This window comes from Tachyglossus aculeatus, chromosome 3 (genome assembly GCF_015852505.1).
Source record: "Tachyglossus aculeatus isolate mTacAcu1 chromosome 3, mTacAcu1.pri, whole genome shotgun sequence".
In the NCBI taxonomy this organism is placed as follows: Eukaryota; Metazoa; Chordata; class Mammalia; order Monotremata; family Tachyglossidae; genus Tachyglossus; species Tachyglossus aculeatus.
Window position 1 is genome coordinate 15,935,088 of NC_052068.1, and position 17,659 is coordinate 15,952,746.

Genomic DNA, 17,659 nt, shown 5'->3' on the forward strand with positions numbered 1-17,659 from the left:
CTGAAAGGGGAATGGTCCAAGGCTAGGCAGACAGGAAGTGACAGTTTCTGGGGCTTCTTGCAGCTTGCACTGTGCCAGCTCCATATCACCAAGAGCCTAGCTAAAGGGGTAGATACCAAAGGATGGAGCAGAGAGAGCCTTCTCCCTCTCCCCTTCGGTGAGGGAGGAACACTCCTATTGCCTTATGGGAGTATCTTTCTCATCTTCCATCCTCCTGTCTCTCCCCATTTGAGTTTATACTTCACTCTGCTGTCTGGATTATCTTTCTAGAGAAACACTCTGGACAAGTCACTCCCCTTCTCAAAAATCTCCAGTGTTGGCCTATCAACCTTCGAAAAGAGCAAAAACTCCTCACTCTCGGCTTCAAAGCTCTCCATCCCCTTGCCCCCTCCTACCTCACCCCCCTTCTCTCTTTCTCCAGCCCAGCCCATACCCTCCGCTCCTCTGCCACTAACCTGCTCACTGGGCCTCATTCTTGCCTCTCCCGCCATTGACCCCGGCCCACATCCTACCTCTGGCTTATAATGCCCTCCCTCCTCAAATCTGCCAAACTAGCTCTATTCCCTGCTTCAAAGCCCTAATGAGAGCTCACCTCCTCCATGAGGCCTTCCCAGACTGAGCTCCCTTTTCCTCTCCTCCTCCTCCCCTCCCCATCGCCCCCCCCACCCTACCACCTTCCCCTTCCCACAACACTTGTGTATATTTGTACATATTTATTACTTTCTATTTTTTTAATTAATGATGTCTATATAGCTACAATTCTATTTATTCTGATGGTATTGACACCTGTCTACTTGTTTTGTTCTGTTGTCTGTCTCCCCATTCTAGACTGTGAGCCCACTGTTGGATAGGTACCGTCTCTATATTTTCCCAATTTGTACTTCCCAAGCACTTAGTACAGTGCTCTGCATACAGTAAGCGCTCAATAAATACGAATGAATGAATGAATGAATGAAGAGGAGAATTCTAGACTGTGAGCCCGTTGTTGGGAAGGGATTGTCTCTATTTGTTGCTGAATTGTACTTTCCAAGCACTTACTACAGTGCTCTGCACACAGTGAGTGCTCAACAAATATGAGTGAATGAATGTATGAATGAATGTATGAATGTATGAATGAATGAGTGAATGAATGAATGAATGAGTGAATGAATGAATGAATGAATGAATGAATGAATGAGGGCCCTGATAATCTCAGGTGTCTTCCAGAGGACGACCCATACCTCCTTCCCACCGTTATCTATTGGGTTCCAGTTTTGTGCTCTGCCTAGAAGACGAAGTCAGCAAATACTGTCTTCTGGCTAAAAAATTTACTGGGCTTTCATTTTGAAAATTCCCATTTCCTTCAAGCAAGAATTGTAGAGGCCTGGCACATGTTTTTGCTTCCATTTAGTGTCATGAAAACCACATTCCTAATTCCTCTCTCTGGCCTGGCTTTTTACATGAAGGAAGCATGGCCCGAGCTATAGTGACAGACCATAGTAGAGATGGAAGATAACAAAACTCTATTAAAAGCCAAGGCTTACCAGATGCGCATACTTTCTACTTGGTATGGGAAGCTTAGCCCATCTTCCACCACCTTGGACATCATCCACAAGCTTTTTAATTTTTTTATGAAGCCTCTAATACTCTCTTTCAGCAGCAGATGTGATCGTCTTGGCCTGCCCACTGGATTCTACTGATTGGCTGTTGGATATAAGCATCTCCAGCTGCTACGGGAAAAAATCTAACTCGTTCAACACGGAGATATCCCGACCTGCTTTCGCATCGTTACAAATCACATCTCAAAGATGAGTGATCCACATGAGGAAGTGAAACACCAACAAATAACCCCAATTGCTCCCAGCTGGCCAAGGATGCACTCAAAGTGAGGTTTTGGGGTGCTGCCAGGTTATGGGATTTTCCCAAGAGTCTCAATCATCTTGTGAGAGTGTGCAATCCTGGATTTCTGGGTTCATCCCCTGGGCTTAGAGTGTAAAGAGCTGCCAACAAAAACCCAATAGGGAGGTCTGTTGTGACCCGTCACCTCAGAGATAGACACAGAGGCAGGTCGGAGGCCAAAACAGCACAGGAAGCAACATGGCCTAGTGGATAGAGCACGGGCCTGGGTGTCAGAAGGTCATGGGTTCTAATCCCGGCTCCGTCACTTGTCGGCTGTGTGACCTGGGGCAAGTCACTTCACTTCTCTGGGCCTCAGTTCCCTCATCTGTAAAATGGGGATTCAGAATTTGAGTCCCACATGGGACAGGGACTATGTCCTACCCAATGTACTGGTATCCACCCCAGCGCTTAGTAGAGTGCCCAGCTTATAGTAAGCATTTATCAAATGCCATAATAATAATTATTACTATTATTATTATCATTATTATTAAAACTCTTTGCCGAGAGAAAGGAGACACCACACTACAAACAGCATCAGAAGCAGCATTCATTCATTCATTCATTCACTGTTGGGAAGGGATTGTCTCTGTTGCTGAATTGTACTGTCCAAGCACTTAGTACAGTGCTCTGCACACAGTGAGTGCTCAATAGATATAAATGAATGAATGAATGAATGAATGAGGGCCCTGATAATCTCAGGTCTCTTCCAGAGGAGGACCCATACCTCCCTTCCCCCTTCTATATATGGGGTTCTAGTTTTGTGCTCTGCTTAGAAGACGAGGTCAACAAATACTATCCTCCAGCTGAAAAATTTACTGGACTTTCATTTTGAAAATTCCTGTTTTCTTCAAGTCAGAATTGCAGAAGCCTGACGCATTTTTTGCTTCCATGTAGTGTCATGTAGTGTCTCTGATGAGAGAAAGGAGACACCACACTGCAAACAGCATCAGAAGCAGCATTCATTCATTCATTCAATCATTTATTTATTTATGTATTTATTTATTTATTTATTTATTCATTCATTCATTCATTCATTCAATCATATTCATTGAGCGCTTACTGTGTGCAGAGCACTGTACTAAGTGCTTGTGAAATACAAGTTGGCAACATATAGAGACAGTCCCTACCCAACAATGGGCTCACAGTCTAGAAGGGGAAGACAGACAACAAAACATGTGGACAGGTGTTGAGTCATCAGAATAAATAGAAATAAAGCTTGATGCACCTCATTAACAAAATAAATAGAATAGTAAATATGTACAAGTAAAATAGAGTAATAAATTTGTTAAAGATGTAAATCTGTACATGCTGCATGAGAAGCAGCATGGCCTAGTGAGAAGAGCACAGGCCTGGATGTCAGAAGGACCTGGAATTTGAAGTCAGCTCTGCCACTTGTCTGCTTTGTGACCATAGGCAAGTCACTTCACTTCTCTGTGCCTCAGTCACCTCATCTGTAAAATGGGGATTAAGACTGTGAGCCCCATGTGGGGCAGGGACTGCGTCCAACCTAATTAACTTGTATCTACCTTGGACCTCAGAATAGCGCCTGGCACATAGTAAGCACTTAACAATTGCCATTTAAAATTAAAATAAAGAGTTCTGGAGAGTACCTCTGACTGTAACCGGAGAAGGCTTCAGACTCTGCAGGCTGGAGAGAAATGAATGTGGCTTGCTGGCTGGGCCGGAGGAAGTAGGTGTGTCTTTTGCTGGTGATGCTTTGCCTTGGGCAGTTCTGGCAGGGTGAGGTTTGGTGAAAAGCTGGACGGCACAGAAAAAGTGTTACGATAGAGGGGTCAGCAATAAAGATATTCATATGCAGACTTTAGCAGCAATATGGCTTCATGTTTCTTTAATAGTTTTTGCTAAGCGCTTACTATTTGCAAGGCACTGCACTCAGCCTAGAGGCAGACACAGTCCATGTCTCACTTGGGGCTCATAGTTTTAATGCCCATTTCACCAATGAGGTAACTGAGGCCCAGAGAAGTGAAGTGACTTCCCCAAGGTGACTTAGAAAAGCAGCGTGACTAGCGGTTAGACGATAGGAGAAGCCCCTGAGATCTCACCTTGGCTCCGCCACTCGTCTGTTGTTTGAACTTGGGCAAGTCTTCACTTCACAAAGCTCTTTCAAGAGACCTTCCCCGAATAAGAGCTCAGATTCCTCTTCTCCCATTCCCTTCTGCACTGCCCTTGCACTAAGATTTGCATCCTTTAATCACCCCTTCCTCAGCCCCATAGCACTTATGTACATATTGATAATTTAATTTATTTGTTTGTATTAATGTCTGTCTCCCCCTCTAGATCGTAAGCTCACTGTGGGCAGGGAAAAACATAAGCTCATTGTGGGCAGGGAAGATGTCTACCAACTCTATTATATTGTACTTTCCCAAGTGCTTAATAGAGTGCTCTACGCATAATATGTGCTCAGTAAATGTGATTGACTGATTGATGTGAGTAACTCATACTAAATACCCAGGAAAGAGCAATACAAGAGTTATTAGATGTGATTCATGCTTTCATATAGCTTGCAATCAAGCCCACTGTTGGGTAGGGACCATCTCTATATGTTGCAAACTTGTACTTCCCAAGTGCTTAGTATAGTGCTCTGCACACAGTAAGTGCTCAATAAGTGTGATTGAATGAATGAATGAATCAATCAGTCAATGGTATTTATTGAGCAGTCACCATGTGTCGAGTACTGTACTAAGCGATTGGGTTGCTTGACATGATCCTGCCTTCAAGGATCTTACAGACAATCCCTGGCATTTATTGTGTATGCAAAACACTGTACCAAGTGCATGGGAAGCCCTTGACGTGACAGTTTAAATGGAAAAAAGCCAATGGAAAGAATTTACTGTACCTGTCTGGGGATCTGCCCAAAATTACTGACAAACCCCAGGATGGTGTTTTTAATTACTGGATCATTGATATTGTTCAGATTGACTCTGTTGCCATAGAAATATGGGTGAAAGGTATTGATGGCTTCTACTGCTGCTGGGCCATGCTGTTTATAGCCAAAAATCAGATCTATCCAATGATGGAGGTGGGAACTAACATAATCGCTCTCCAGGGCCTGAAAAAAAAACAAAATCCAGAGTGAGACACCTCGGTAAACATAGCATCACGTGTGGCAGTAAAAGCCAACATCCATTTTTAAATAAAGTAACAGAAATCCCCTCAAATTTGAGACCTAGCCTGCTTTTCCCATTACAATCACCCCAGCACATTACGTTCAGTAATTCTGACCTCCATCAAAAACCGATTAAGTTTGGATGGCTTTGATCTACAGAGTTCTTGGTCTGCCTTAACAATCACCAGGCAAACCCCAGTCAGTGCTCATCACCTTCCCTTTCAGCACAAAAATGGACATGAAATGCATAGGAAACACTGTTGCCTCGTGGAAAGAACACAGGCCTGGAGAATCTGGAGACCCCAGTTCCAATTCTGCCTACCTGCTGTGTGACGCTGGACAAGTCACTTCACTTCTCTGTGCCTCAGTTCCCTCATCTGTAAAATGAGGATTTCATACTTGTTCTCCCTCCTTCTTATTCATTCATTCATTCATTCATTCATTTATTCAATCGTATTTATTGAGCACTTACTCTGTGCAGAGCACTGTACCAAGCGCTTGACTATGATCCCCATGTGGGCCATGGTCTTTGCATGATATGATTGCATTATATGTGTTCCAGTGTTTGGCACATGGTAAGTGCTTAAAATATTGCTATTATCATTATTACTATCATTTTATTATGATGGGTATCATAATAGAACATTAAACACTATTTTCTCTAAATTACCAATCTCACCACCTTAGTGAAAACTTATATTCATTATAAGCTTTTACTATCTATAGATTTAATCTTTTCTAGGGCTAATTTATAAGATCCAAATTTAAGAATTATTTTCACCCTGAGACAGACCCATCTTTTAATGTTCCGATCCGGGGCACAATTTTGAGGAAGGAATTAGATCCAAATCCTTCCAGTGGAGAAATTTGCTTATCCCAAGCACGGTCGCTATCACCAATTCTTCATGACCTAGTTCTCTCACTACAAGCTGGGTGGAGGAGAAAGAATTGAGCATCCTAATAAATCGTGGTAATAAAGGCAATTTACTTTTATGCTCAGTGCTCCTATGGAGTCCAAGTACATGAAGAATTTTGCAGCAATGGTAGGCGTTTGTAATTCTGTGTTTCAAGGTGGGCCAATATTAAAATCACCATATTGCCTAATTGGCAAACAAATATGAGAAGCAGCGTTGCCTAATGGCTAGAGCACGGGCCTGGGAATCAGAAGGATGAGGGGACTAATCCCGGTTCTGCCACTTGTCTGCTGAGTGACCTTGGGCAAGTCATTTCACTTATGAGAAGCAGCGTGGCTCAGCAGAAAGAGCCTGGGCTTGGGAGTCGGAGGTCATGGGTTGTAATCCCGGCTCCGCCACATGTCTTCTGTGTGACCTTGGGCAAGTCACTTCACTTCTCTGAGCCTCAGTTACCTCATCTGTAAAATGGGGATGAAGACTGTGAGCCCCTCGTGGGACAACCTGATCACCTTGTATCCTCCCCAGCGCTTAGAACAGTACTTCACACATAATAAGTGCTTAACAAATGCCATCATCATTATTATGCGCTTAGTACAGGGCTCTGCACACAGTAAGCGCTCAATAAATACGATTGATGATGATTATTATTATTGTCTGTGCCTCAGTTATCTCATCTCTAAAATCATCATCATCATCAATCATATTTATTGAGCGCTTACTATGTGCAGAGCACTGTACTAAGCGCTTGGGAAGTACAAATTGGCAACATATAGAGACAGTCCCTACCCAACAGTGGGCTCACAGTCTAAAAATGGGGGTTAATATTGATATTAATATTAAAATGGGGGTTAATATTGCAAGCCCCATGTATCACAGGGACTGGGTTCAACCTGATTAGCTTGTATCTACCCCAGTGCTTAGTACAATCCCTGGCACATAGTTGGCACTTAACAATCACCATTAAAAAAAAAGGTCTTCTGATTCCCAGTGCTGGGCTGTTTTTCACTCACCATGCTGCCTCATTCTGGAGCTGTTGCTCTCTCACAGGGCTTTTCTAGTGGACTCAAGGCAGTTAGTCTGAGTCAGATTGTTAAGAGATCAATCTATCAATCTCAGGCATTTACTGAATCCTGACTGTGTGCATAGCTCTGTATTAAATTCATTCTATCATATTTATTGAGTGCTTCCTGTGTGCAGAGCACTGTACTAAGTGCTTGGAAAGTACAATTCGGCAACAGATAGAGAAAATCCCTGCCCAACAAAGGGCTTACAGACTTTTAGACTGTGAGCCCACTGTTGGGTAGGGACCGTCTCTATATGTTGCCAACTTGTACTTCCCAAGCGCTTAGTACAGTGCTCTGCACACAGTAAGCACTGAAAAAATACGATTGATTGATTGAAGAGTGCAATACAGTAAGTAGGTGTAATTGTGGTAATAGTATTAATTAAGCACTTAATGTTCACATAGTGTTCATCTCCTTGCATTCCCCCCAGTGCTTAGAACAGTGCTCTGCACATAGTAAGCACTTAACAAATACCAACATTATTAGAGAAGCAGCGTGGCTCAGTGGAAAGAGCACAGGCTTTGGAGTCAGAGCTCATGGGTTCAAATCCCGGCTCCGCCAACTGTCAGCTGTGTGACTTTGCGCAAGTCACTTAACTTCTCTGAGCCTCAGTTACCTCATCTGTAAAATGGGGATTAAGGCTGTGAGCCCTAGGTGGGACAACCTGATCACCTTGTAACCTCCCCAGCGCTTAGAACAGTGCTTTGCACATAGTAAGTGCTTAACAAATACCATTATTACTGTATTCAACACTGAGAGAGAACACGTAGATAGGACTCAGATATGGTCCTTGTCCTCTGGTTGGGGAGAGCACAATCTAAGAGTATAATTAAGGAGAAGGGAATAGAGATGGCCACAGGGGGAATGATGAAATATTAAAACACACACATAATACCCAAGCTAAAAACAAGATCATTTGGATACTGTGCACAGAGGAGTGGTTTCAGATTCCTCAGGGCTCACTCTGAGTTCGAGGCATATTCACAGCCAGTATGTCTGTTATATTGCTTTATTGGACTCTTTCAAGAGTTTAGTAAAATGTTCTGCATACAGTCAGCATTAGGTAAATACAAATGACTGACTGAGAGTCTTACCAAGGTTTCGTGGAGGCCTCATGCTGTTTGCGCTCATCAGAGCCGCTTGTAAGTAGACATGATTCTTGCCTTCAAGGGGCTTACACTCTGGCTGGGGAGATCCAGCTAAGGTCAAAGGTTAGGCAAGCCTGCTAGGGTCTCATGCTAGAGACCGCGCTAGGTTTCCACACCTTTCCCTTTCTCTTGGCTACCATGAGAGCAAATTGGGGTACAAGTGAGGAGAGGAGCATAGAGTTTAATCCTCTGCATTTGGGACTTCCATACAACCAGTTGCAGAGTTTTGTTGGATTTACGCTGCTTAGGTGATTGAATTAGCTCCAATTCAGAAGTACATATATCGAATCAATCAATAGATCCTATTTATTGAGCACTTATTGTGCAAAGCACTGTACTAAGTGCTTGGGGGAGTACTATATGACAGAACTGGGAGGTATGTTCTGGGCCCACAACGAGTTTACAGTCTAGAGGAGAAAGAAAGTTTCAGTAGAGAGCAAATTTAACTGGTGCTCAGAGACAAGAACAATTTAACCAGGATAGTCCCAATTTAAAAACATTGGTGCATTTTTCTAAAATTTCCCTGGTCATTCTGAAATAAAACAGAACATAGAAGCAGTCTAGATCATAAGCAGGAAGTACTTCAAATGGCTGGTCCATAGTATCTCACTTAGAGCCCCAAGTCCATTGTAATAAAAGGCAGCTTTACAGATGGGAATTACTTTCCAAATATTTCAAGCCAAACTTAACCACCTAGACAAGAGGGGTGAATACTTATGGCCCCTTTTAGATCACAAAAGCTCAGTAGATAATAATCTAATGAATGCTCTATAATAATAACAATAATAATAATGGTATTTTAAAATATATTTAATAATAATAATGTTGATATTTGTTAAGTGCTTACTATGTGCCAAACACTGTTCTACACGCAGGGGTAAATACAGGGTAATCAGGTTGTCCCACGTCGGGCTCACACTTTTAATCCCCATTTTACAGATGAAGTAACTGAGGCACAGAGAAGTTAAGTGACTTGCCCAAGGTCACACAGCAGACAAGCGGCAGAGGTGGGATTAGAACCCACATCCTCTGACTCCCAAACCTCTGTTCTCTCCACTAAGCCACACCGCTTCTCTTGTTAAGCACTATGTGATGATGATGGTGGCATTTGTTAAGCGCTTACTATGTGCAAAGCACTGTTCTAAGCGCTGGGGGGGGATACAACATGATCAGGTTGTCCCACGTGGGGTTTACAGTCATCATCCCCATTTTACAGATGAGGTAACTGAGGCTCGGAGAAGTTCAGTGACTTGCCCAAGGTCACACAGCAGACATACAGCAGAGCAGCTACACAGTCTACTAAGCACTTGGGTAGATGCAAGCTAATCCAGTTGGACACAGTCCATGTCCCACGGTGGGGCTCACAGTCAATCCCCATTTTATAAATGCAGTAACTGAGGCACAGAGAAGTTAAGTGACTTGCCCAAGATCACACAGCAGACAGATGGTGGTGCTGGGATTGGAACCCAGATCCTCTGAAGCCCTGGCCCATGTTCGTTCCTCTGGCCACACTCTAATTGTTTAGTGCTTACTATTGACCAGACTCTAAAATAGATATACTATTAGCAGATCAGACACAGTTGCTCTCCCACAGGGAGCTCACAGTCCAAGGGGGAGGGAGAACAAGTCCATTTATCTCTGGTGAATAAGAAAACTGAGCCTTGGAGAAGTTAAGTGATTTCCTGAAGGTCACATAGCTGACCAGCTGGAGAGCTGGAATACAACACAGGTCCTCTGACTCCCATGCTGGTGCTCCTTCCCTTAGGCCATGCTCCTTCTGGAAAAGACCTCCCTTAAAAAAGGTGAGAAAGAAAAGGGAAGGGAAGGAACAAGTCTGTTCATAGTCAGCATTGTGACTTCACTGCTTCCTAGTTGTGGGAAGATGATCTTGAAAGCAGCATGTCTTAATGGAAAAAGTATGGACTTGGGAATCAGAGGACATAATAATAATAATAATAACAATAATGGCATTTATTAAGTGCTTACTATGTGCAAAACACTGTTCTAAGCACTGGGGGGGATACAAGGTGATCAGGTTCTCCCACGGGGGGCTCACAGTCTTCATCCCCATTTTACAGATGAGGGAACTGAGGCCCAGAGAAGTGAAGTGACTTGCCCAAAGTCACACAGCTGATAATTGGTGAAGCTGGAATTTGAACCCATGACCTCTGACTCCAAAGCCCGGGCTCTTTCCACTGAGCAACACTGCTTCTCTAGACATGGGTTCTAATCCCAGCTCCTCCACTTGTCTCCTGTGTGACCTTGCGTGAGCCACTTAACTTCTCTGTGCTTCAGTTACCTCATCTGTAAAATGAGGATTAAGACTGTGAGCCCCACAGGGGACAACCTGATTACCTTGTATCTACCTCAGGGCTTAGAACAGTGCTTAGGGCATAGTAAGTGCTTAACAAATACAATAACTATTATTATGAAAGCTAGCTTTCCCATAGTTATTTTATGACCAGGACTTTTTATCTCCTCAGGAAGACAGAACACAAGTCAAATCCCCTTAGATGCTAGTGATTCCAGCTCTCAAACCGGTGTCTCCTTTGCTGAATAGAAGCCACGCCAAAGGGACATCTAAGCCTGGGTGTTTGCTGACAGGCATAATGTCCTTTGAAGTGACACCAGATCACTCTTCCAAGCCCGAAGTTTCAGTCCAGCCCAAGGTTCAGAAGCGAGGCTTAGATGAGGAAAAAGTAACAGATTCAATTTCCATCACCAGGAGGTCAGAACACATGTCCCAACCTCCCATTCCTACTTCCACCGGAGAAGTGATGAAAGGGATCCAACCATTTTAATTTCTCCTGAGAAAGGCAGCATCTGGAGAAAGGCCCCACTGATGCTTGGGATTCAAAGGGATGGCTTCCAATGCTGAGCTGCTCCTCAGGGGCAAGGTGGGATGAACACTGACCTGTCTGTGCAGGCTGATGAACTTCTGAGCATCTCCTTCTGCCCATGGAGGAAGGAGAACATCACTCAGGACTGTTCCATCCTGCATGCGGCCTGCAGAGTACACAGACAAACATAACCCCAGAAAAATTGTCAATCATCAGCTATTTATTCAGCAGTGCTTACCACCTGCAGAGCACTGTACTAATTGCTTGGGAGAATACAACAGAGTTGCTAGACCTTTTCCCTGTCCACAACAAGCCTACAGTCTAGAGGGGGGATTCGACATGAATAGAAATAAATAGTTTATAATATCTAATTTACAAATATGTACAAAAGTGTTTTGGGATTGAGGGTGGGGTAAATATCAAATGACCAAGGTCACAGGTCCAAGTGCATAGATGACACAGACTGAGTCCCCTTTTTCCTCTCCCCCTCCCCACCCCATCCACCCTACCTCCTTCCCTTCCCCACAGCACCTGTATATATGTTTGTACAGATTTATTACTCTATTTAGTCTACTTATACATAGTTACTATTTATTTTGTCAATGATGTGCATCTAGCTTTACTTCTATTTATTCTGATGACTTGACACCTGACCACATGTTTTGTTTTGTTGTCTGTCTCCCCCTTCTAGACTGTGAGCCCATTGTAGGGTAGGGACCGTCTCTATATGTTGCCAACTTGTACTTCCCAAGCGCTTAGTACAGTGTTCTGCACACAGTAAGCACTCAATAAATACGATTGAATGAATGAATGAATGAAGAGAGCTCAATTGGGGAAGATCTCTTGGAGAAGATGTGACCTTATATAATAATAACAATTGAGACATTTGATCAGCGCCTATTTGCTAGGGATTAGGGTGGATAGAAGATAATTAGTTCAGACACAGTCCCTGTCCCACATAGGAGTCTCAGTCTAAGGGGGAGGACTGATTTTTCAACCCCAGTTTACAGATGAGGAAGCTGAGGAACAGATAAGTTGTGACTTGCCCACGGTCACTCAGTAGGAAAGTGGCAGAGCTGAGATTTGTGGTGAGCCCACAAAAAGCTGCCTTGTTAGTGACTATTTGTGAGGAAGAGACTGCTGATGGCAACTGATGGGCTCTACCTGAGACAGGTGATTGCCATCCTGTGAGGGCGGAGGATGAGGGAGATGTGGCTTTCTCTCCCTGCTCTACCCAGTCACGGGCCTGGACCGATCAACGCCCACCACGAAGAGCCACAGCTGCCATGCCTAAAGCCGATCAGAGGGACACAGAGGCACCCAGAGGCAGGAGAAGCAGCTAGAGAGCAGCACTTTTTTTTTTATAATGGCATTTATTAAGCGCTTACTATGTGCAAAGCACTGTTCTAAGTGCTGGAAGCAGAAAGAAGAAGCATCGGCAGAACGGGCTCCTTTGACCACAGACTGGCATTGGACCCTTGGTGGAGTGGAATGAGTGAATGTGTGCATGTGTCACTCCCTTGCACGCTGGTGAAACTAAGCAAAAAACTTTCCACAGTAACCTTGGTGATCAGAGGGGTGGTTTGACTTCTAGAGAAGCAGCACGGCTCAGTGGAAATAGCACAGGCTTGGGAGTCGGAGGTCATGGGTTCTAATCCTGGCTCTGCCACATCTGCTGTGTGAACTTGGACAAATCACTTAACTTCTATGAGCCTCAGTTACCTCATCTGTATGGGGATTAACACTGTAAGCCCCACGTGGGACAACCTGATCACCTTGTATCCCCCCAGCACTTAGAACAGTGCTTTGCACATAGTAAGTGCTTAACAAATGCCATAATTATTATTATTATTGCTAAATGTCACCGTGACTCCCCCGGTGCAGGAAAGTCCTGATTGGTACAAACTGAGGCTTGTGACAGATTAACCCCCGAGTCTTCTAATTTCCAAACCTGGGCTTTTTCCACTTGCCATGCTGAAGGAAGGAGTGTGCTTGGATAGAGAAGCAGCATGGCTTAGTGGAAAGAGCACGGGCTTGGGAGTCATGGGTTCTAACTCTGGCCACACCATTTATCAGCTGTGTGACTTTGAGCAAGTCTCTTAACTTCTCTGTGCCTCAGTTACCTCATCTGTAAAATGGGAATTAAGCCTGTGAGTCCCACATGGGACAACCTGATTACCTTTTATCTACCCCAGCATTTAGAACAGTGCTTAGAACATAGTAAGTGCTTAACAAATACCATCATTATTATTTGGTTAAAATGAAAATAAACTGAACTAAACTCAGGATGCTTGGTGAGGCCAGGCAACTTGAGAGGACATTTTTGCCCTGGAGCCTGGGGTGTAAATAGTCCTCAACACCAGGGACACCCATAATCACCAGTGAAGGGGGAGTCTTTACTCTTAATGGCAGTGTCTCTTCTGTGATTGAGCTTTAGTTAAAGCCCAGTTATTCCGTGGGTAGAGTAATTCTAACTTTTAGCTTCTTAGCTCCACAGAATAACTCTCCCCATTAAACACGCACAGACTCAACAATTTTCCTTTTTTTCAAATAGGCTTTCTGCACTGAGAAAGCTCATTGCAGGCATGGAATGTGTTTACCAACTTTGTTGCATTGTACTCTCCCACGTGCCCAGTGCAGTGCTCTGCACACAGTAAATATGCGATGAATACCAGCAGCAGCAGCATGGCAAGAAGCAGTATGGCATGGCAGAACACGGGTCTGGGAATTAGAAGGCCATGGGTTCTAATCCTGACTCTACCACTTGTCTGCTGTATGACCTTGGGGAAGTCACTTCTCTTCTCTGGGCCTCAGTTACCTCATCTGTAAAATGGGGATCAAGACTGTGAGCCCCTGGTGGGACAGGGACTGTGTATAAGGCAATTTGCTTGTATCCACCCCAGTGCTTAGTACAGTGCCTGGAATATAGTAAGCACTTAACAAACACCATATCATTATTACTATTATTGTTATTATTGTTAATACTATTGATTGATTACATCAGATCTGCATTTCACCTAAATGCAGAAGACACTCAAGTTTACAAGTGCCTTCTGGAAGAATGGACACCTATGGAAATTCTCTGCCCTGGCATTTCCTGCTGCTCCTGTTTCTCTTCTAAACTTTGCCAGCCTATAATGAGATTCTGATACTGTCAGGTCATGTGCGTTGGGCCCTAATCTGGGCTGATCTACAGGGGTGGCTTTTCACATGGAAATGTCCATGTCAGACATCACTCGTCTTCTTCCTTGACTTATTAACCTTCTTATGTAACTGATGTTCAGTCCTGAGCTGTGGTCCTTCTCAGCTTTCCAGAATATTGTTTAGTTTAGGACTGAAACATCACCCGGAAAAGATTTGTATCCTGAGAGTAATCAACCTCAGGGCTAAATTGTACTTGATTCTTGGTCACAGAGGTATAAATCAAAGATGATCTCTGAGGATCTCGGCTCTGGTACCTGTTTTTCGGTGAGGAAGGAATTGGCCAGAGGAGGGTGAAAGAGTGGGTGAAGGTGGAGGAAGGAGTAAATTTGGTTTAATGTTGATGCAGGGGGATGGATTGGCATTTCAATAGATATCGGTTTGAGTTGGTTCCAGTTTGGGAAGTAAACTCATTATAACTGATGAATGCGTGGGAACATGGGATTTATTATGACAGATTTATGATTCTATTTTACTTGTACATATTTACTATTCTATTCATTTTGTCAATGATGTGCATTTAGCTTTAATTCTATTTGTTCTGACATCTTGACACCTGTCCACTTGTTTTGTTTTGTTGTCTGTCTCCCCCTTCTAGACTGTGAGCCCGTTGTTGGGTAGGGACCATCTCTATATGTTGCCAACTTGTACTTCCCAAGCGCTTAGTACAGTGCTCTGCATGCAGTAAGTGCTCAATGAATACGATTGAATGAAGGAATGAAGGAATGAATGGGAGTGTATGGGGAGTTTGAGTGGTTTAGAGTGACCCAGGAGGATCTGGGCAAGACATGACCCATTTTAGTTGGGTGTTCCGGGTCTAGAGCAGGGATGATTCTAAGATGAAGCCTGGTGAAGCTCCAGAGGGCACTAGGTCAGTCCAGACTCTCCCACTCTATTCTGGAGCTTACAAGAAAATTGGACTGGGAACAGAACCTACACAGTCCTTACGGGCTTTCCCAAATGGAGGTCAGCCTGAGCTGGTCCACCCCCTCTGAGGTTACCTTTCATTCATTCGTTCATTCAATCGTATTTTTTTGAGTACATACTGTGTGCCAAGCACTGTATTAAGCCCTTGGGAGAGTATAATACTACAATAAACAAATACAATCCCTGCCCACAATCAGTTTACAGTCTAGAGGGGGAGATAGACATTGCTAGAAATAAATTACAGACCTGACACTAAAGTGCTGTGGGGCTTGGAAAGGGGATGAAGAAAGGGAGTAAGTCAGGGAGATGCAGAAGGGAGTGGGAGAAGGAAAGGAGGGCTTAGTCAGGGAAGGCATCTTGGAGGAATTGTGCCTTCAGTAAAGCTTTAAGGATGGGGAGAGAGGGTCATTGTCTGCTACCTGGGCAGCAGGTCAGCTCTTCCAAGACTGCCTTAGAGGATGGTGCTGCCAGAGCCCCCTGGGAGCCTTTAAGCTGTCACAGAATCTAGGAATTATCTAAGAATGGTGAACCTGGCTTCATTTCCCCAAATGAAGGGCATTTGGGCATTAAACACACTTTGGCTATTGGACAGTGGTACCTAACAATTTTTTCCTTTACCGTGAAGTTTTATTGTTATTTGCTGAGTAGAAAAGCTTACCCAATCAGGTAGGCCATGGAAAGAAGCTTAACCTGGGGCAGCAGAAATGTCCAGCAAACAAGGCAAAAATATCCAATAAATATTGTTTCTTTTCCCTTTTCATCCAAGTGCGTACCACTGTACCAGATTCTTCCAATTAGATTTATATCTATATACTTCTGTATATTAAATATATTTCAAAGTGTTGACTGTGGCAATAGGCATTTCATAACTGCAATAATTAGAGTGGTCTTTCATATACATGGATTTTTCAGTTCACAGGATCCCAAAGCATTTTATGACCACAGACAAGTAACATGCACAAGCTGATTTGTGGGCTGTTGAATGGAAAAGGCTGATTTTAGTTGATCTTTCACAGCTGTCCAGGGATATAATAGTCCCTACCTGAAGTTACTAGTATCCTGTGAAAGGTCGTAGAAGAATTCAGTGGGAGAATCAAGATTTTCCATGTGCCTTACTTGTCAAATGATTAAAACATCAATGTTCAAAATTATATCTTTGGGCTTTTGCCACCATCAATTAATCAATCAATCAATGGTATTTATTAAGTGCTTACTGCATGCAGAGCATTGTACTAAGCATTGTACTAAGCACTTGGGAGAGTACAATAAACAGAATTAGCAGACATGTTCCCAGACCACAATGAGCTTAGTCTAACGGGGGACAAGACTGTGTCCCCTTTTAGACTGTGAGCCCACTGTTGGGTAGGGACTGTCTCTATATGTTGCCAATTTGTACTTCCCAAGCGCTTAGTACAGTGCTCTGCACATAGTAAGCGCTCAATAAACACGATTGATGATGATGATGATGATGACAAAGACATTTATATAAAAAATTCATAATATGAAGCTTATAGATATGTACCTCATTGCTCTTGGGTTGGGGGTGGGGTGAATATCAAATGCCCAAAGGTCACAGATCCAAGTGCACAGACAACAAACAAGCAGCATTATGGGCCATTTCAGGTCCGTACGTAGGCCAATTACCCAACAGACCAAAGCTCTCTCGCTTCTTCAAAGCCCTTCAAAATCACATTTCCTCCAGGGTCCTACTCCCATTCATTTCTAATCTCTAATAATAATAATAATATAATTGTTCCTTTGGCATTTGTTCATTCATTCAATCGTATTTATTGAGCACTTACTGTATGCACAGCACTGTACTAAGCGCTTGGGAGTACAAGTTGGCAACATATAACGGTGGTCCCAACCCAACAACGGGCTCACAGTCTAGATTTGTTAAGTGCTTACTATATGTAAGCACTCGCATATTCTTACTATATGTCAAGCACTCGGATACGTACAACTTAATCAGGTTGGACACAGGCCTTGTCCCACAAGGGATTCTACAAATCATTTTCTATAAAAATGTTTAAATCATGTTTCCCCACTCCTCAAGGACCTCCAGTAGTTGCCCATCCACCTCCGCATCAGACACTCCTCACTATCATCTTAAAAGCAATCACCTTGCCCCCTCCTTCCTCACCCCGTTACTCTGCTGCTAAAACCCAGCCTGCACATTTCACGCTAATACTAACCTACTCACTGTACGTCAAACTCATCTATTTCACCACTGACTTCTTGCTCACATCTTTTCCCTGGCCCGGAACGCCCTCCCTCCTCATAACCGAAAGACAATGACTCTCTCCCTCTTCCAAAGCTTATTGAAGGCATGTCTTCTGCAAGAGGCCTTCCCTGACTAAGCCCCCCTTTCCTTTTCTCTCACTCCTTTCTACATTGCCCTGACTTGCTCCCTTTATCCTTCCCCACTCCCAGCCTCACAGCACTTATGTCCATATCTGTGATTTCATTTATTTATACTAAGATCACCCCTTCTAGACTGTAAGATAGTTGTGGGCAGGGAAGGTGTCTGTTATATTGTACTTTCCCAAGCGCTTAGTAC

The 17,659-nt window shown here is 43.6% G+C and overlaps 1 protein-coding gene across 1 annotated transcript in view; it reads right to left on the bottom strand.

Moving 5' to 3' along the window:
- WDFY4 (WDFY family member 4) overlaps nt 1-17,659 on the bottom strand; it is a 442,717-nt gene that overhangs the window by 46,384 nt on the left and 378,674 nt on the right. Inside the window, exons 52-54 of the mRNA XM_038744298.1 lie at nt 11,046-11,137; nt 4,736-4,948; nt 3,489-3,636 (exon numbers count right to left, since the gene is read on the bottom strand). Coding sequence (XP_038600226.1) covers nt 3,489-3,636; nt 4,736-4,948; nt 11,046-11,137 — 453 coding nt within the window. The remainder of the gene's footprint in view (nt 1-3,488; nt 3,637-4,735; nt 4,949-11,045; nt 11,138-17,659) is intronic.